Genomic DNA, 20,782 nt, shown 5'->3' with positions numbered 1-20,782 from the left:
GTGTTATTTGTTTCAGGGTGAGTAAATAATATAGTAGAAGTGTATATTTCCTCTATGGATTTGTCTGGTCCCTGAGTGACATCGTATCAGATTAGAGGGCACAGTACAGCCTCTTCAGAGACAGCTAGGGGTGTGTGTTATCTAACAGTGCTGTGAACCGCTGCGTTACTCATTGAGCATTCAGTACCATTATGTACACCGCTTATTTGAGTTTGACCTCAGAGGTGCAGTCAGCCTTAGGGCAGCAGTCAGGGCTATCTGCTGAATGTCAATGACATACCAGAGAGCAGGAAGAGAGGAGGGAGGGAAAGGAGGGGAAGGAGAGGAGAGGAGAGGAGGGAGGGAGGGAGGGAGGGAGGGAGGGAGGGAGGGAAAGACAGGGGAGGAGAGGAGGGAGGGAAAAATAGGCTAGGATAGGAGGGAAATAGGAGAGGACAAGATCAGAGAGGAGAGAGAGGGGAGAGGAGAGGAGATGGGAGAGTGGAGAGTGGAGAGGAGATGGGAGAGTGGAGAGAGGAGAGAGAGGGGAGAGGAGATGAGATGGGAGAGTGAAGAGGAGATGGGAGAGTGGAGAGTGGAGAGAGAGGGAGAGTGGAGAGTGGAGAGGAGAGTGGAGAGTGGAGAGTGGAGAGGGGAGGGGGGAGGGGAGAGAAGAGAGGGGAGAGGGGAGAGGGGAGGGGAGAGGGGAGAGTAGAGAGGGGAGATGGGAGAGGGGAGAGGAGATTGGAGATTGGAGAGAGTGGAGAGAGTGGAGAGAGGAGAGAGTGGAGAGAGGAGAGAGGAGAGAGGAGAGGAGAGAGTGGATAGAAGAGAGAGTGGGAGAGTGGAGAGAAGAGAGAGAGGAGAGGAGAGAGGAGAGAGGAGAGTGAGGAGAGAGAGGAGAGAGTGGAGAGATTGGAGAGAGAAGAGAGAGTGGGAGAGTGGGAGAGAGGAGAGATTGGAGAGAGTGGAGAGAGTGTGAAGAGGAGAGAGAGTGGAGAGAGGGGAGTGGAGAGAGGAGAGTAGGAGAGAGTGGGAGGGGAGAGAGGAGAGAGTGGAGAGAGAGGAGGAGAGTGGGAGAGAGGAGAGAGTGGAAGCGAGGAGAGAGGAGAGAGGGGAGAGAGAGGAGAGAGAGTGGAGAGTGGAGAGAGGAGAGTAGGAGAGAGTGGGATGGGAGAGAGGAGAGAGTGGGAGACGAGAGAGGAGATAGGGGAGAGAGGAGAGAGAGGAGAGAGTGGGAGCGAGGAGAGAGAGGAGAGAGTGGGAGAGAGGAGAGAGTGGGAGAGAGTGGTCTGTGGAGAGAAAGAGAGAGAGAGTGTGTGTGTGTGTGTGTGTGTGTGTGTGTGTGTGTGTGTGTGTGTGTGGTGTGTGTGTGTGTGTGTGTGTGTGTGTGTGTGTGTGTGTGTGTGTGTGTGTGTGTGTGTGTCTGTGAGAAAGAGCGAGAGAGAGAGGAGAGGCAGACAGAGAAAGAAAGAAAGAAAGTGGAGTGGACTGAAGTGGAGGATAAGAGAGAGGAGGAGGAGGAGGAGGAGGAGGAGGAGGAGGAGGAGGAGGAGGAGAGGATATTTGTCTGATGGGAGATGGGGCAGGTACCACTTCTCTCCTTCTGTGATGCTGACTAGTTTTTCTGTAAAGGGTTTCCCAGGGGCCTGCTAGGAATCACCATATCACTCTCATCTTCCTCCCCCTCTCCCTACATTTACATCTCTCTCTCTCTTTCTCTCTTCCTCCCCCCTCCCTACATTTACATCTCTCTCTCTCTTTCCTCTCTTTCCTCTCTTCCTCCCCCTCTCCCTACATTTACATCTCTCTCTCTTTCCTCTCTCTCCTCTCCCCCTCTCTCTTCATTTACATCTCTCTCTCCCCTCTCCTCCCCCTCTCCCTACATTTACATCTCTCTCTCTCTTTCCTCTCTTCCTCCCCCTCTCCCTACATTTACATCTCTCTCTCTCTCCTCTCCCTCCCCCTCTCCCTACAGTTACATATCTCTCTCTCTCTCCTCTCTTCCTCCCCCTCTCCCTACATTTACATCTCTCTCTCTCTCTCCTCTCTTCCTCCCCCTCTCCCTACATTTACATCTCTCTCTCTCCTCTCCCTCCCCCCTCCCTACATTTACATCTCTCTCTCCTCTCTCCCTCCCCCTCTCCCACATTTACATATCTCTCTCTCTTTCCTCTCTCTCCTCTCTTCCTCCCCCTCTCCCTACATTTAAATCTCTCTCTCTCTCTTTCCTCTCTCTCCTCTCTCTCTCCCTCTCTCGTGGCCTCTCCCTCTCTATCAATTCAATTAAATGTAATTCAATTCGAGAAGCTTTATTTTTATGAAAAGTAAAGGATCTTACATTGCCAGAGAAAACAAGAGTCTCTATGCAAATACACCTTTTACACAATGAGATTTTATGCTGTAGCTATTTCAAATGTCGCCTCCCTCCCTCCCTCTCTTACTCTTTGTCTGTCTCTCTTTTTCCCTCCCTCTTGTCATCTCTTTCTTAAAGCCATGATACAGTATCTTGCACCCTTCTACTGTAAAGTGAAGAGTAGTAAATGAAGTAAGGTGCCTAGAATATGAACAAGGTGAACAAATGACCATGGTGATACAAAATGGTACACCACAAAACCTAGCATGCAAATACAAAGAAAGTTTTGTGATATTTATGTAAATTGGTGTCATGAAAGGATTTGCTACCAAAAGAAACCAGTGCACATGAAAAACGTTAATCCTTTGCATTTCTGCATGCAATTCGCAGGCCAATGAAACATTCTGTTGAGTACGAATTATGAGAAAGCCTTTAATGTGATGTAGTTTGTTCATATAGTAATATACAAATACAGTAGTCACAGTACTATAGTACTATAATAGTTACATACATTGAGAGGACAAAACATTAGGAACTCCTGCTCTTTCCATGCAATAGACTGACCAGGTGAATCCAGGTGAAAGCTATGAATCCCTTATTGATGTCACTTGTTAAATCCACAATTCAATCAGTGTAGATGAAGGGGAGGAGACGGGTAAAATAAAATAGAAAATTAAGCCTCTCCCTCTCTCTTTCCACCCCTCTCTTTCCCTCTCCCTCTCTCTCTTTCCAACCCTCTCTTACCCTCTCCCTCTCTCTCTTTCCACCCCTCTCTTTCCCTCTCCCTCTCTCTCTTTCCACCCCTCTCTTTCCCTCTCCCGCTCTCTCTTTCCATCCCTCTTTTACCCTCTCCCTCTCTCTCTTTCCCCTCTGCGTGAACTCTTTCTTTGTCTGTGTGAGCTCAATACATGAGCGGTGAATGACATAGTTGACTGGAAATATTAATAAATTCGATAAAACCTTAATTCCTGGCTGACTGGCTGGCGGGTGGGTGGATTGGTTAGGAGAACAGGGATAATCCTTGTTCAGTGTTTTCCTTCCTCACTAACAGCTTAGTCATTAAAGCCACGGTCAGGGGGTCAGCTGGTCATCTGACTGCCGCTCAGACAGACAGACCTACAGCATTCCAAATGGCACCCTATTGCCCATGGACCCTGGTCAAAAGTAATGCACCATGTAGGGAATATGGTACCATTTGGGACAGACCTACAGACAGGCAGAGGGCCATGTGGTTAGAGGCTCATGCCATACTCCTTTCGTCACTGAAATATCCATTTTTTGCTGTTTAATATATATATATATATATATATATATATATATATATATATATATATATATATATATATATATATATATATATATATATATATATATATATATATATATATGTTGAAGTTGGAAGTTTACATACACTTAGGTTGGAGTCATTAAAACTCGTATTTCAACCACTTCGCAAATTTCTTGTTAACAAACTATAGTTTTGGGAAGTCGGTTAGGACATCTACTTTGTGCATGACACAAGTACTTTTTCCAACAATTGTTTACAGACAGATTATTTCACTTATAATTCACTGTTTCACAATTCCAGTGGGTCAGAAGTGTACATACACTAAGTTGACTGTTGCTTTAAACAGCTTGGAAAATTCCAGAAAATTATGTCATGGCTTTAGAAGTTTCTGATAGGCTAATTGACATAATTTGAGTCAATTGGAAAGGTACCACTTTCATCTGTACAAACAATAGTACGCAAGTATAAACACCATGGGACCACGCAGCCGTCATACCGCTCAGGAAGGAGACACGTTCTGTCTCCTAGAGATGAACGTACTTTGGTGCGAAAAGTGCAAATCAATCCCAAAACAACAGCAAAGGACCTTGTGAAGATGTTGGAGGAAACAGGTACAAAAGTATATATATCCACAGTAAAACAAGTCCTATATCGACATAACCTAAAAGGCCGCTCAGCAAGGAAGAAGCCACTGCTCCAAAACCGCCATGAAAAAGCCAGACTACGGTTTTCAACTGCACATGGGGACAAAGATCGTACTTTTTAGAGAAATGTCCTCTGGTCTGATGAAACAAAGAACTGTTTGGCCATAATGACCATCGTTATGTTTGGAGGGAAAAGGGGGCAGCTTGCAAGCCGAAGAACACCATCCCAACCGTGAAGCACGGGGGTGGCAGCATCATGCTGTGGGGGTGCTTTGCTGCAGGAGGGACTGGTGCACTTCACAAAATGGGCCAAAATTCACCCAACTTATTGTGGGAAGCTTGTGGAAGGCTACCCGAAACGTTTGACCCAAGTTAAACAATTTAAAGGCAATGCTAATTGAGAGTATGTAAACTTCTGACCCACTGGGAATGTGATGAGAGAAATAAAAGCTGAAATAAATCATTCTCTCTACTATTATTCTGACATTTCACATTCTTAAAATAAAGTGGTGATCCTAACTGACCTAAGACAGGGAATTTTTACCAGGATTAAATGTCAGGAATTCTGAAAAACTGAGATTAAATGTATTTGGCTAAGGTGTATGTAAATTTCCGACTTCAACTGTATATACACTACCGTTCAAAAGTTTGGGGTCACTTAGAAATGTCCTTGTTTTCCATGAAAACATTCATGAAATGAGTTTGAATAGGAAATATAGCAAAATGCATAGGAAATGTAGTCATTGACAAGGTTAGAAATAATGATTTTTAATTGAAATAATAATTGTGTCTATGTATATCTATAGATATATATATATAGAGAGATAACTAGAAAAATAGAGAGAGAGAGTTTCATTCCAAAATTAGCTTTTATTGTTGAAAGAAATTTTGAAAGAGAGAGGTGTGTTATTTCACTATCTAATCATGGCATGGGGTTGTTCATACATGTATTTATTTATATTTTATCACTTGGTGGTTTCACTTCAGAGAGACAAATAATCATGCTTTTTTTGGAAAATGCTATATATCCACCTCACTCTCATACATTTGTGACATAAATATTAAGAACATTTTCAAAAAAATAATTCAATAGAGTAATATGTTATCTGTATGTAAAACATTTACATTTGACATTTTAGTCATTTAGCAGATGCTCTTATCCAGAGTGACTTACAGTAAGTGCATTCATCTTAAGATAGCTAGGTGAGACAACCATATATCACAGTCAAATATATAGGATACGAACATTCCATTCCAGGTAAACAATGGATGGATATATAGCGTTTTACAAAAAACACATCTAAAATCCATGAATCCGGAGAACAGTAATATTTTACACACACATGATGGTACCCATAAGCAATCATTTTAATGAAAAAACACAAATATTGGAAAATGTATGAATATAGCGTTTTGGAAATAAACTCTTCATATGTATTTTCTTCCTTTTCTTTCTTTTTACAAATGTCATTGAACGCTTTCCTCTGTTTGTGTGCAAAGAGTAGACGTTACAATCAGAAGTTGTAGTATTTCGATAGTTTTTTATTGTTTCAATGCTACAAAGCTTGGTGTGATCTAGGACAGAAACCCTCGCGCCGTTGTCGCTGCGCGGCGCGCGTGTCTCCTGAATGGCAATGCATGAATTCAGAATATTGTATTTGAATGACACGTCTTGCATGGAAATACAACGATGCCTCGCAGATATTTACAACATCGAATATGCTACACAGGAGCAGCGCACACAGCATATGCAAATATACTGCCTGTCTCTCTCCAGGTCTCACTGTATATGTCCCGTAGGCTATTCTGTTTCTAATTCACACCGTAGGCTAGAGACTTTATTTATTTTTCCATCATTGGAATGAAGTAAACGCTAACATTTTACGAATGAATGGCTCACGGTCTGTGGAATTTGCATCTTATGATCTTAGTGAAAGCACTTTGGAAGTCTTTGTTAAAGTAGGCATAAATGATGGGGTTTAGGAGAGAGTTCGAATAGCCCAGCCAGTTGATGACGGCGCCCAGCCACTCTGGCATGTAACAACTCTCTGCACAGAAAGGCAAGACCAGCGCCACGATGAAAAACGGCAGCCAGCAGAAAATAAAAGTCCCCATGATGATACCGAGCGTCTTTACCGTTTTCCTCTCCCTGTACAGAGCTATTTTCCTCTTAGCCTCCGTGTTCTTTTCGTTCCTGTTCTCAAACCCTTGTGAGGACTGGGGAGTGTTGGGGAGAGGCAGGTGGTTCTTAGAATTGTTGCTAACTTCTATGATCTCCAACGACTCGCCGTCCTCCCCGTCCTTCACGGAGCCGTTTACGCACGGGGAGTTGGATGTAGGTTCCACACTGCGCTTCCAATTCTTTCCCCCCGCCTCTCCATTGATCTTCTTGTGAAAAATAGCGGGCGATACGGCCAAGCACTTGTCCGACACTTTCGCCTTTTCCGATTTCTTCACAGTTTTCCAAACCTGGAACCTGGCTGCCTTGAATATCCGCCCGTAGAGGACCAGCATGAGGATAAGCGGGATGTAAAAAGCTCCGAACGTGGAGTAGATGGTGTAGCCAGGGTCCTGGCTGATGGTGCAGGCGTCCGGGTTCGCCCTGTCCTCGGCTTTCCTCCAGCCTAGCATGGGCGGGATGGAGATTGAGAATCCAATCAGCCAAGTCACGCTGATTAACAGCACGGCTCGCCTGGGTGTCCTTTTGTTCACATAGTCTATGGGGTCCGTGATAGCCCAGTACCTGTCCAGGGCAATTGCGCACAGATGCAAAATGGACGACGTGCAGCACAACACGTCCAATGAGATGAATATATCACATATCTCCTGTCCCAGAGTCCATTTGTTTAGGACTTGGTAGAGGGCTGCCATGGGTAGTACCAGAACCGATACCATGAGGTCTGTGACGGCTAGCGAGCCGATCAGATAGTTGGCCACGTTTTGGAGCGACCTCTCCAGCGCAATGGCTGCCACGACGCACGCGTTGCCGAATATGGAACAGAGGATGAGCGCGCAGAGCAGCAGAGAGGTGACCACCTGGTAACTCAGCTCCACCTCGGGCACACTTCTAGACCCCGTTGCATTCTCATTGTCACCCCACCTTGGAATGACATCCACGACGTCGGGGAAGGCTGTGGTCGAATTGCTGTTGTTACTGCTGTTGTTTATAAAATCCATAGTTTGTCAGGGACATGGGACAGCCGGTAGGCGCGCCTGGTAGGACAGGACAAGGTAACCGAAGGGGGAACCTGGAGACTCAGTCAGTCCCTCGTGCTGGCGCCGGTGTGGGTACTACCGGGGTCCATCGGAGTTCCTGTGCCTGTTCCCTCATTCCGAGGACGCATGACGCGTACTGGTACCAGTGTGTGTGTGCGCATGTGTTTGTTGACGGTCGGGGCGCTCACTGGTCCTGCAAATGATCTGCGCCTGGTGACGCCGTGAATTCATTTATAAGCTACCAGCAGCAAGTAGGTATACGTCAGACGGCCATTGCATGAAGTCGCGGCGGAGTTATGTTGCTCTGCTCTCCCTGGTCGTGTCCTTTCGATAGCTGCATACTACAGATAAAGAGCGGAGCTTCTCCTCCCTCTTCTGTTTCTTTTCTACTTTTTTTTTTAACCTTTTCTCATTATCTGCAATAGATTCTTGTGTTACCTCTGTAGCCTAATCAAATTATGCAAGAAATGAAATCAGTTTTCTGCATTGCGAGTAACTATTTATTTATCAAATAAAAATACATGTTTTTTATTTCAGTCAATTGATATTTCGTTTTAAATTTATTTCAAGCTGAAAACGCGATTCATCTCATCGGACATAGAGGGGGAGTAATTCTCTTCAAATGATGACAACAAAAAACAGATTTATCAGGCGGGAAAAATCTAATATTATTTAACAATGTGATATAAAATAATTGAAGTATAAATGGTATTTAATTAATAATATATGTCATTCTTAATGTGATTGAAAAATAGGCTCATTCCCAAAATGAATGGAGCCTGCCTTGTTTCAGAACCATGGACAGCGCCATGCATGAGTCCAGAACAGAAATCTGCTGCCAGCTGCTGTAAGGAACGAGAACTACGGCTGCACACTTTGGAACTCGGAAGAATGTGTGGTTTTCTGAACCACAGATGAGGAGAAAGTGAAAGCTTGCTCACGCAAGTTTATTAAAATCCCATACCAAGGTCGTGTATAAGAAAGAAACACCCGAACAACCCAATAACCTAACCAATGATAGACCTAAATTGTATAGATGTTTTGTTTTATATTAGCCTATTAGGTCTATATTACTTAGTAGAGGTACTTACAGGCTTAGGTCAATCTGATTAATTTGATTCAATGCAATTCAATATTTGAGGACTGCAACCACAGAAATACATTATTTTAAATGCCTATTGATAAGCCATTGTCAACTTCCCGTCTATGGTTATTTTGCTCAATGTCACCATATGTTTATGATTTGGTCCTCTGTAGCTCAGCTGGTAGAGCACGGCGCTTGTAACGCCAAGGTAGTGGGTTCGATCCCCGGGACCACCCATACACAAAAAAAAATAATGTATGCACGCATGACTGTAAGTCGCTTTGGATAAAAGCGTCTGCTAAATGCCATATTATTATTATTATTATTTCGTACAGAAAAATAATTTGTTTGTAAATGCAACTATGGCCATGTAAATAATTGTTAGGCTACTCGTTTTGAATCCACCGGTGGCACCTTGTGTGGCCATAAAAGTTACTGGTATGTCTGCCTTACACCTTAGAAGTAGCCTGGGTACCAGTCTTTTTATCTAACATTCCACTCCTTGCCTCTCCTGTCATTTGCCGAAGAAGTCGTTTGTCCAGTCAATTAGCGTTATGGTTAAAAGTCATTCTACAGATTTAGAATTGGCCTACCAACGCTTACATAATTTGTATTATGACAGCTGAATCTCCCATAGTAACCGTGCCATTCCAAACACAAAAACCAGGAAAATAAACAAAAACCCAGTGGCATGCAAGAGGACGATGCGCTTCTTTTGATCCTAAAATGAAGAAAATCTGCTAAAAAAAATAGGAGTAGACCCTCCCGCAGTGGAGAAGCTTACTGTATTATAATATAGATGATTTACCGTTTATAATGTTTGGATCTTGAAATTATTCTATAAACGTTTTAAACTGATAGCCTATCAATTTATATTCCTGTGTCTATTCTCTTCCTTAGTTGTCTTTTTCAATGTTGTGCAATGTTATAGCTATAGTAAATGTTTATGAATTAATGATTTGCTGTTCATAATGGTTGGAATCCAACTGTTGGATCAATAAATTATTGTAGGCCTAATAAATTATTGTAGGCCTAATGGTGCAGTGCATCTGACTAACTGTTGATGATTGAATGTGTAAATGTAAAAAAAATATATATATACATTGTTTTAATGTTGTTGTTTTTCTAGGGACAGATACAAGATTCAATGTTTTAATTGTATCTATCCCTAACCGATTTGGCTATTATTATCTACTTATATTATTAACTCTACTGCCTAAAACTCTTTAATAATAAAAAGTCAAAGTCATAACAGTTTTAGTTAAAAGCCAATCTTTTAATTAAGCAGACTTTAACAGATCTACACTACCAGGGGTGTCGGGAGGGAGTCCCGGGAGAGGGCGGTTAGGTCAGGTAGGGTACCAGGCATTTCTAACGCCTCCTGCGGCCTCCTCTCCTGCGACGCCGGGACACCCTGGGGCGGCGGCGCCTACGGACAGGGCGACTGCTGGATCTTCTTCGTCTTCTTGGCATTGTGATTGATAGGTAGACTAAGAATGAATTTTAGACGGCCGGGGATCCGTTTTATAGGGCTGGAGGGGGGTGGAGTGACGTCATCATGTGATAAATGATGATGCAATAAATATTCATTACAGTTTGAATTTTGAAAACGACTTACTGTCTTCAGTGATGTCATAGTATAGCATTTGGCAGGATGACGCAATAGTTATATTTTTTAGCTAATTAAAATTGTGTTCTGTTTCTTTAGCCAACCCAATGAACCCTGGTTTTAAAAAAAAGGGGGGGGGGCTTTATTTAATATGGATGATTTCCATAAGAATGTGTTGTGCTTAAACAATAATACTGGGTTAAGGTGCACATTTCACACCTTCTGAACACTCAAGCTTTTCTTTTGAATGTTCATTTATCCGAGGTGGCAGGCTAATCCTCTTCACTGTCTTTTGCCTTGTAATTTTCAGTTGTGAAGTCGTAAATACGAGTTGGATGCATTCACCTGCTTTGAAATCATTTGAATTTGTATTTATTATGGGTGCCCATTAGCTGCGGCCAAGGCAGCAACTACTCTTCCTGGGGTCCGGCAAAATTAAGGCAGTTGTACAATTTTAAAAACATTACAATACATTCATAACAGATTTCACAACACACTAAGTGTGTGCCCTCAGGCCCCTACTCCACTACCACACATTGTGAAACGCCGATTGGCTAATGGCCAACAAGCTGCATCAACCATAAACTAAAAGCACAGCTATCATGCTGGTAAACAAATTATAGCGTTCAAAAATATATTAATAGATTGCTTTTTATAACAAAATGTTTTGTTGTTGCATTCAACTGCCGAAAATGTTGTTATTGAGGTCATTTCCTTAAAGGGGCAATCAGCAGTTGCTACATACATTTTTCGACTTAAATTAATTATATGTAGGACTACCCATTGATTCTTGAAGAATATAACTAAATGCCTGATGAGCTTTGTTCAACTGTCATACCCCATCAGAACCCAAAACATAAGCATCTTTTACTCCAATGTTTGTAAAAAAAAAAAAAAAAAGTTCATGTAAAAAAAACGCAGTATAGCCTCAAAACATGGTTAAACCCATAATTTTTACAGTTCAGAGGAAAAAGATAGCTTTTAATTCAGGAGCTGTATTTACTATGCTCTCTTCCGGGACAATGTGGACGACATGAGTTCTGATGCAACAATTGTTTACTCGCAGAGGACAATAGGGAAGAAGTGGCTATTCCTAGCAAACAGATTAAGAACTTGCGCAATCTAACTGGGGAAAGCACCCCCATCTACATTCTTCTCTACACCACAGGCTGGACGCTGTTCCCATGTGTTGAGAGTATCACCGCCATGTCAACACTCCTTGACTGAAAGGCCAATGCCTTCCAGGGACCCCTCCCTGAAGAAGTCTCACACTCCCCTGGAAAATGGAACAGAACCGTGGCTTCTGGTGGATTTAGCAGATGATACTGTCACCAATCCTGCCGCCCAACCATGGAAGCACATCACCCGCCTTAGGCCAAATGGAGGGAAGCGGCCTGTGGCAAATGGGGCTTCTTTGGCGTTGGGAAGCCCGACCCAAATCCACTTGTCAAACAGCTTCGACCCCCTGGCTTCAGAGGTTCCTGTGCCATCATCCCCTATCCAGACTTCTTCCCAGGGGGATTCTGCATGGGATTCCGCCTGGGATTCAGCCTTGGACTCGGATCCTCCACGTTCCACAGGGATTCTGCCTCAGACTCGGATACACTGCGCTCCTCCTCTCACAGACCTTGAGGGTGTCTGACGCATTGTCTCCTCCGTCAGCCACAATGGGTTTTGCGGCTGGCTCGAGGCGCAAAAACTGCCGGACCTCCTCTGCCATTTCACCAGCCACTACCATCGGCAGCTCTATGGTGAAAAACATCTCGGTTCCCGGGGCATAAACCCTGTGCTATCCTGGGGCTCAGGTACAGGACATTATTAGGCTGCTTCCTAGTCCCATAGGGTGGCGCACAATTGGCCCAGCGTCGTCCGGGATAGGGAAGGTTTGGCCGGGGGTCTTTACTTGGCTCATAGCGCTCTAGCGACTTCTTGTGGCGGGCCGGGCGCCTGCAGGCTGACTTCGGTCGTTATTCGAACAGTGTTTCCTCCGACACATTGGTGCAACTGGCTTCCGGGTTAAGCGGGCAGGTGTTAAGAAGTGTGGTTTGGCGGGTCATGTGTGGCATTGTGTTATGTAACAAAACTGCACATTTTAGAGTGGCCTTTTATTGTCCTCAGCACAAGGTGCACCTGTGTAATGATCATGCTGTTTAATCAGCTTGTTGATATGCCACACCTGTCAGGAAAGAAATAAGCTTTTTGTGCATATTAAACACTTCTGGGATCTTTTATTTCAGCTCATGAAAAATGGGACCAACACTTTACATGTTGCGTATATATTTTTCTTCAGAGGTCTCCAAAGATGTCAGGGACAAGATTGTAGACCTACACAAGGCTGGAATGGGCTACAAGACCATCGCCAAGCAGCTTGGTGAGAAGGTGAAGGTGAAAGTGTTGTGGTCAGATGAGACCAAAATCGAGCTCTTTGGCATCAACTCAACTCGCTGTGTTTGGAGGAGGAGGAATGCTGCCTATGACCCCAAGAACACCATCCCCACCGTCAAACATGGAGGTGGAAACATTATGCTTTGGGGGTGTTTTTCTGCTAAGGGGACAGGACGACTTCACTGCATCAAAGGGACGATGACGGGGTCATGTACCGTCAAATCTTGGGTGAGAACCTCCTTCCCTCAGCCAGGGCATTGAAAATGGGTCGTGGATGGGTTTTCCAGCATGACAATGACCCAAAACACACGGCCAAGGCAACAAAGGAGTGGCTCAAGAAGAAGCACATTAAGGTCCTGGAGTGGCCTAGCCAGTCTCCAGACCTTAATCCCATAGAAAATCTGTGGAGGGAGCTGAAGGTTCGAGTTGCCAAACGTCAGCCTCGAAACCTTAATGACTTGGAGAAGATCTGCAAAGAGGAGTGGGACAAAATCCCTCCTGAGATGTGTGCAAACCTGGTGGCCAACTACAAGAAACGTCTGACCTCTGTGATTACCAACAAGGGTTTTGCCACCAAGTACTAAGTCATGTTTTGCAGAGGGGTCAAATACTTATTTCCCTCATTAAAATGCAAATCAATTTATAACATTTTTCACATGCATTTTTCTGGATTTTGTTGTTGTTATCCTGTCTCTCACTGTTCAAATAAACCTACCATTAAAATTATAGACTGATCATGTCTTTGTTAGTGGGCAAATGTACAAAATCAACAGGGGATCAAATACTTTTTTCCCTCACTGTACACTAACTTTCACACATCTAGATGGCCGGGCGGGGTGGGTGTGGAGCCAGAGTCAGCAAGGGTTCAAAACTGTAGAACCCAGTTCCTACATTTGAATATAAAAATGGATTTTATCAAACAAAACTATGTTACATTTTATCTCTGGGACCGTTAGGATGACAAATCAGAGCAAGATTACTGAATGTAAGTACATTATTTACCTTCAGAGGTGAATGTATCAAATCAGTGGCGTGATACGTGTTTTGTTGTTGTGCACTCTCCTCAAACAATACCATGGTATTTCTTCACTGTAATAGCTACTGTAAATTGGACAGTGCATTTAGACTAACAAGAATTTAAGCTTTCTGCCCATATAAGACATGTCTATGTCCTGGAAAGTTTAATGTTACTTACATCAGTCATGCTAATCACATTAGCGCACGTTAGCTCAACCATCCCGTATACGGGACACCGATCCCGTAGAGGTTAAACAAATATTTTTCTCAATCAACAATGACAAGCCAACTGGGTCAGACAACTTCGATGGAAAATTACTGAGGATGACAGAGGACTACATTGCCACTCCTATTTGCCATCTCTTCAATCTAAGCCTACAGGAAAGTGTGTGCCCTCAGACCTGGAGGAAAGCAGAAGTCATTCCGCTACCCAAGAATAGCAAAGCAGCCTTTACTGGCTCAAACAACCGACCAATCAGCCTGCTAACAACCCTTAGTAAACTTTAGGAAAAATTGTGTTTAACTAGATACTATGCTATTTCACAGTAAACTAATTAACAACTGACTTTCAGCATGCATATACAGTATCAGTCAAAAGTTTGGACACAACTACTCATTCCAGGGTTTTTCTTGATTTTTACTATTTTCTACATGGTAGAATAATAGTGAAGACATCATAACTATGAAATAACATATATTGGATCATGTAGTAACCATAAAAGTGTTAAACAAATCAAAATATATTTTATATTTGAGATTTTTCAAATAGCCACCCTTTGCCTTGATGACAGCTTTGCACACTCTTGGCATTCTCTCAACCAGATTCATGAGGTAGTCACCTGGAACGCATTTCAATTAACAGGTGTGCCTTGTTAAAAGTTAATTTATGGAATGTCTTTCCTTCTTAATGCGTTTGAGCCAAACAGTTGTGTTGTGACAAGGTAGGGGGGTACACAGAAGATAGCCCTATTTGGTAAAAGACCAAGTCCATATTATGGCAAGAACAACTCAAATAAGCAAAGAGAAACGACAGTCCATCATTACTTTAAGACATGAAGGTCAGTCAATACGGAAAATGTAAAGAAGTGCAGTCGCAAAAACCATCAAGCGGTATGATGAAACTGGCTATCATGAGGACCGCCAAAGGAAAGGAAGACCCAGAGTTACCTCTGCTGCAGAGGATAAATTCATTAGAGTTAACTGCACCTCAGATTGCAGCCCAAATAAATGCTTCACAGAGTTTAACTAACAGACAGATCTCAACCTCAACTGTTCAGAGGAGACTGCGTGAATCAGGCCTTCATGGTCGAATTGCTGCAAAGAAACCACTACTAAAGGACACCAATAAGAGGAAGAGACTTGCTTGGGCCAAGAAAGACGAGCAATGGACATTAGACCGGTGGAAATCTGTCCTTTGGTCTGATAAGTCCAAATTTGAGATTTTTGGTTCCAACCGCCGTGTCTTTGTGAGACGCAGAGTAGGTGAACGGATGATCTCTGCACGTGTGGTTCCCACAGTGAAGCATGGAGGAAGAGGTGTGACGGTGTGGGGGTGCTTTGCTGGTAACACTGTCTGTGATTTATTTAGAATTAAGGCACACTTAACCAGCAATGCTACCACAGCATTCTGCAGCGATACGCCATCCCATCTGGTTTGCGCTTAGTGGGACTATCATTTGTTTTTCAACAGGACAATGACCCAAAACACACATCCAGGCTGTGTAAGGGCTATTTGACCAAGGAGAGTGATGGAGTGCTGCATCAGATGACCTGGCCTTCACAATCACCCGACCTCAACCAAATTGAGATGGTTTGGGATGAGTTGGACCACAGAGTGAAGGAAAAGCAGCCAACAAGTGCTCAGCATATGTGGGAACTCCTTCAAGACTGTTGGAAAAGCATTCTAGGTGAAGCTGGTTGAGAGAATGCCAAGAGTGTGCAAAGCTATCATCAAGGCAAAGGGTGGCTACTTTGAAGAATCTGAAATATAAAATATATTTTGATTTGTTTAACACTTTTTTGGTTACTACATGATTCCATATGTGTTATTTCATAGTTTTGATGTCTTCACTATTATTCTACAATGTAGAAAATTTTAAAAATAAAGAAAAACCCTTGAATGAGTAGCTGTGTCCAAACCTTTGACTGGTACTGTGTAGGGAAGGGCACTCAACATGTAAAGCACTTACACAAATGAAGGATGATTGGCTGAGAGAAATGTATAATAAGAAGCTTGTGGGAGCTGTTTTGTTAGACTTCAGTGCAGCGTTTGACATTATCGATCATAATCTACTGCTGGAAAACCGTGTGTGTTATGGCTTTACATCCCCTGCTATATCGTGGATCAAGAGTTACCTGTCTAACAGAATACAGAGGGTGTTCTTTAATGGAAGCCTTTCCAACATAGTCAGGCATTCCCCAGGGCATCTGTCTAGGCCCTTTACTTTTTGTCAATCTTTACTAATAACCTGCTACTGGCACTGAGTAAAGCCTGTGTGTCTATGTATGAAGATGACTCCACACTATACACATCAGTTACCACAGCAAGTAAAATGACTGCCACACGTAACAAAGAGCTGCAGTCAGTTTTAGAATGGGTGGAAAGTAATAAATTAGTATTAAATGTTTAAAAAAATTAAAAGCATTGTATTTGTGACAAGCCATTCACTAAACCCTAATCCTCAACAAAATCTTGTAATGAATAATGTGGAAATGGAGCAAGTTAAGGACACTAAACTGTTTGGTGAAAACATATTGATGCATCGGTAGCTAAGATTCGTAGAGGTGTGTCTGTAATAAAGCACTGCTCTGCTTTCTTGACATTTTGCTATCAACAAAACAAGTCCTACAGGCCCTAGTTTTGTCACACCTGGACTACTGCCCAGGGATATGGTCAAGTGCCACAAAGAGGGACATAAGAAAATTAAAGAACAGAACAGCACGGCTGGCCCTTAAATGTACACAGAGAGCTAACATCAATGACATGCATATCGATATCTCCTGGCTCAAAGTAGAGGAGAGATTGACGGCATCACTACTTGTCTTTGTGAGAGGACATGTTGAAAGCACCGAGCTGTCTGTTCAACCGACTAGCACACAGCTCAGACACCCATGCATACCCCACAATAAATGCAACCAGGGTTCTCTTCACAGTCCCCAAGTCCAGAACCGACTTCGGGAAACGCACAGTACTACACAGAGCCAAGACTACACGGAACTCTATTCCACATCAAGTAACTCATGCAAGCAGTAAAATCACACACTCTACACACACGTACATTGTAATCTTGTTGTATGGTGGTATTATACATTTTGTATTGTAGAATTGTAGTGGTGTAATAATGTTATATGTACTGTTTTATATTTTGTTTTATGTGTAATGTAAGTGCCTTAATGTGTTTGGACCCCAGTAAGAGCAGCTGCTGCCTTGGCAGGAACTAATGGGGATCCATAATAAACCCCAGGAAGAGTAGCTGCTGCCTTGGCAGGAACTAATGGGGATCCATAATAAACCCCAGGAAGAGTAGCTGCTGCCTTGGCAGGAACTAATGGGGATCCATAATAAACCCCAGGAAGAGTAGCTGCTGCCTTGGCAGGAACTAATGGGGATCCATAATAAACCACAGGAAGAGTAGCTGCTGCCTTGGCAGGAACTAATGGGGATCCATAATAAACCCCAGGAAGAGTAGCTGCTGCCTTGGCAGGAACTAATGGGGATCCATAATAAACCCCAGGAAGAGTAGCTGCTGCCTTGGCAGGAACTAATGGGGATCCATAATAAACCCCAGGAAGAGTAGCTGCTGCCTTGGCAGGAACTAATGGGGATCCATAATAAACCCCAGGAAGAGTAGCTGCTGCCTTGGCAGCAGCTAAGGGAAATCCCTAATAAATACAAAATACCAAAAATATAATGTATTGTCAGTCCTTGCATCCAAATTTGAGAGTGGTTACATTTCTCCAACCCATCCCCACCGCTTTTTACCGAAACAGTGGTGGGGAGTACAATTTGTTATGGTTTCAACTTCTGATTGCCACTTTAAGGGGACATCAGAGGTCAGCATGTGGGAGAAGTCGGAGCTGAGGGATGCTAGACGAGTTTCCCACTAGTAATTACCAGTTGGAAGGGCGTTCAAGTGGATTTTCCACAGTTGTATGTGGTAAATACCACCTTCCCACTTGGATATGAACACAGCAGAAATCCCATAGAAACAAACTTTTGGCTGTCTTTTTGAGCAGGTGAATATACCGGTTGTAATCTCATTGATCAACGTCTCAACAAAATATTACCCAATTGTCCACGTTGAAATGACGTAGTGTACCCAGTGGGATAATGTCTGTACCGTAAAATAAAGCTGACTTCAGGCTCTATTCAATCTGTATCGCTGAAACGTTACAGATTGCGCTATAGAAATGTAAAGGTAATTTCCGAGTGAGCCGACATATGCAGTGTTTACCGTGAATGTGGTCTCGGCTAATGCGGGAACATTACCTTTAAATTTCAATCACGCTGTAACAGTGCATTTCCACATAGCATGATAATTCAGAAAGCCATGGCAGCTCAGCCCTCATGTGGGTGATAACAAGTTAGCAAGCAGGCTAGGTAGTGCTAGGTATCAACAGCCAATCCGGTAGGGGCTGGAAGCTATAGTGAGCTTCGATTGGTTAATAGCGTTGCAATGTCGCAGAGTATTTACATAAAGTTCAGTTTTCCTCAAGTTTAGTCCCGCCATGTTCACGCTCCCTCGCCCATGCTCGCATCGCCCAACGGTCCCCACCCACTTCCCTTTCCTTCATTGAATATCAATGGCTTCCGAAGTTTCATCGCCCCCTGTCATCCCCTGTGGAAATCCACTGTAATGCTGAACTTCCGCGATACGGATTGAATAGAGCCCGACGTCTGCACTACTCTATGATGCGATTCTGTTTCCCACCAACGGGCTAGTGGCACATGATAAGCCTATAACACTGGTAGTGTCACACTCTGGTTCTAGGACTTTTTGTGTTTAGTCAGGGTGTGTAGATTTCCGTGTGTTGTGTACTGTGGGTAGTGTCTAGGTGTTCGCGTTCTATGTTTGGTCAGTGACTCCCAATCGGAGGTAACGAGTGTCAGCTGTCGGCTCGTTATCTCTGATTGGGAGCCATATTTAAATGTCTGTGTTCACCTTGTGGTTGTGGGTTTTTGTTCTATGTTCAGTCGGTGTACTGAGGACGTTACGGATCGTGTTTTGTTTTGTCTTGTCGTTATTTCAACATTAAAGTCATCATGTTCACTCCCAACGCTGCGCTTTGGTCCTACTTTATTGGCGATCGTGACAGAAAAACCCACCACAACGAGACCAAGCAGCAGTTGGAATACGAGTGGTGGAGCCAGAAGAGCGAAGGTTGGGAGAGGACTATGGAGGCCTGGTCCACCGAGAGGAGAGACCCCCAGAAAATTTTTAGGGGGGGGCTCACGACGTCGGGGCAGAAGGTGTACGGCCCGGAGGAGTGCAAGAGGTTGGCAGATATGGCCGCCAGTTTAAGGGGGCCACTGGTTACGAAGGGGATGGAAAGTGTGGAGGCACGGCGAGAGGTACTGGGGGGTGTTTCCAGTCCGGTCCGGCCCGTTCCTGATCCCCGTGTAGGGCCAGGGGTGTGTGTCCCCAGTGCGGTTCTGTCTGTCCCTGCTCAACGCACCAAGCCTACGGGGTGTGTCGTCAACCCTGTCCAGCCAGAGCCGTCCGCCAGACAGGATCAGCCAGAGCCTTCCGCCAGACAGGATCAGCCAGAGCCTTCCGCCAGCCATGAGCAGCCAGATCCTTCCGCCAGCCATGAGCAGCCAGATCCGTCAGCCAGCCATGAGCAGCCAGATCCGTCAGCCATCCATGAGCAGCCAGATCCGTCAGCCATCCATGAGCAGCCAGATCCGTCAGCCAGCCATGAGCCGTCCAGCCAGGATCCGCCAGAGCCGTCCAGCCAGGATCCGCCAGAGCCGTCCAGCCAGGATCCGCCAGAGCCGTCCAGCCGGGATCCGCCAGAGCCGTCCAGCCGGGATCCGCCAGAGCCTTCCAGCCGGGATCCGCCAGAGCCGTCCAGCCGGGATCCGCCAGAGCCGTCCAGCCGGGATCCGCCAGAGCCTTCCAGCCGGGATCCGCCAGAGCCGTCCAGCCGGGATCCGCCAGAGCCGTCCAGCCAGGATCCGCCAGAGCCGTCCAGCCGGGATCCGCCAGAGCCGTCCAGCCGGGATCCGCCAGAGCCGTCCAGCCGGGATCCGCCAGAGCCGTCCAGCCAGGATCCACGCACCAAGCCAGGGGCGCGTGTCGTCAGTCCGGTCCCGGCCAGCGGGGCTAGACAGGACCAGGGGTACTTTGGGGGGTTGGAGAGGAAGTGGGGAGGAAGCCCGGAGCCGGAGCCGCCGCCGAGGAGGAATGCCCACCCAGCCCTCCCCTGTTTGCGTGTAGTTAGGCGCGGTCGCAGTCCGCGCCTTTGGGGGGGGGTACTGTCACACTCTGGTTCTAGGACTTTTTGTGTTTAGTCAGGGTGTGTAGATTTCCGTGTGTTGTGTACTGTGGGTAGTGTCTAGGTGTTCGCGTTCTATGTTTGGTCAGTGACTCCCAATCGGAGGTAACGAGTGTCAGCTGTCGGCTCGTTATCTCTGATTGGGAGCCATATTTAAATGTCTGTGTTCACCTTGTGGTTGTGGGTTTTTGTTCTATGTTCAGTCGGTGTACTGAGGACGTTACGGATCGTGTTTTGTTTTGTCTTGTCGTTATTTCAACATTAAAGTCATCATGTTCACTCCCAACGCTGCGCTTTGGTCCTACTTTATTGGCGATCGTGACAGGTAGCCTACACATTTTACACCATCGAGGATTTGCTGCAGAGGAAGAGGGCTATTTTCTCACAGATCAAATGGACCTCTCTCTCATTTACACGTACTACAAAAATACAACCATTTGAAATCACACCTTTTAATTTGTGATAATAATATTTACAATTTTACATGTCTATTTCCCAAACAAACAACTTGGCTCCCCATCACTCACTAAGCGCCACTTAAATTTTTTTTGCCTATTAAATCAATAGATTAATCCCCCTCAAAAGTTATTAAATCACCAGTTACTCATTAATTGAAGTATTTATTATGGTAATACAACATAAATCATTACATTCAAATACACAAGTTAATGTACTTATCTATTTAGCATTTCTGCCTTGTTGGCTT

General features: G+C 44.5%; 1 protein-coding gene across 1 annotated transcript; it reads right to left on the bottom strand.

The window, feature by feature from the left end:
- Nucleotides 1–6,163: 6,163 nt before the first annotated feature.
- LOC311118563 (5-hydroxytryptamine receptor 1A-alpha-like) lies at nt 6,164–7,444 on the bottom strand (the record flags this gene model as incomplete). Its single annotated transcript, XM_084193353.1, has 1 exon — nt 6,164–7,444. The coding sequence occupies one exon, from the start codon at nt 7,442–7,444 to the stop codon at nt 6,164–6,166; it is 1,281 nt and encodes a 426-aa protein (XP_084049479.1).
- Nucleotides 7,445–20,782: the final 13,338 nt, after the last annotated feature.

Source organism: Coregonus lavaretus (assembly GCF_964263955.1).
Source record: "Coregonus lavaretus genome assembly, contig: HAP1_SCAFFOLD_2377, whole genome shotgun sequence".
Lineage (NCBI taxonomy): Eukaryota > Metazoa > Chordata > Actinopteri > Salmoniformes > Salmonidae > Coregonus > Coregonus lavaretus.
Note: the sequence above shows the minus strand (reverse complement) of the source record. Positions and strands in the feature narration are given on the sequence as shown.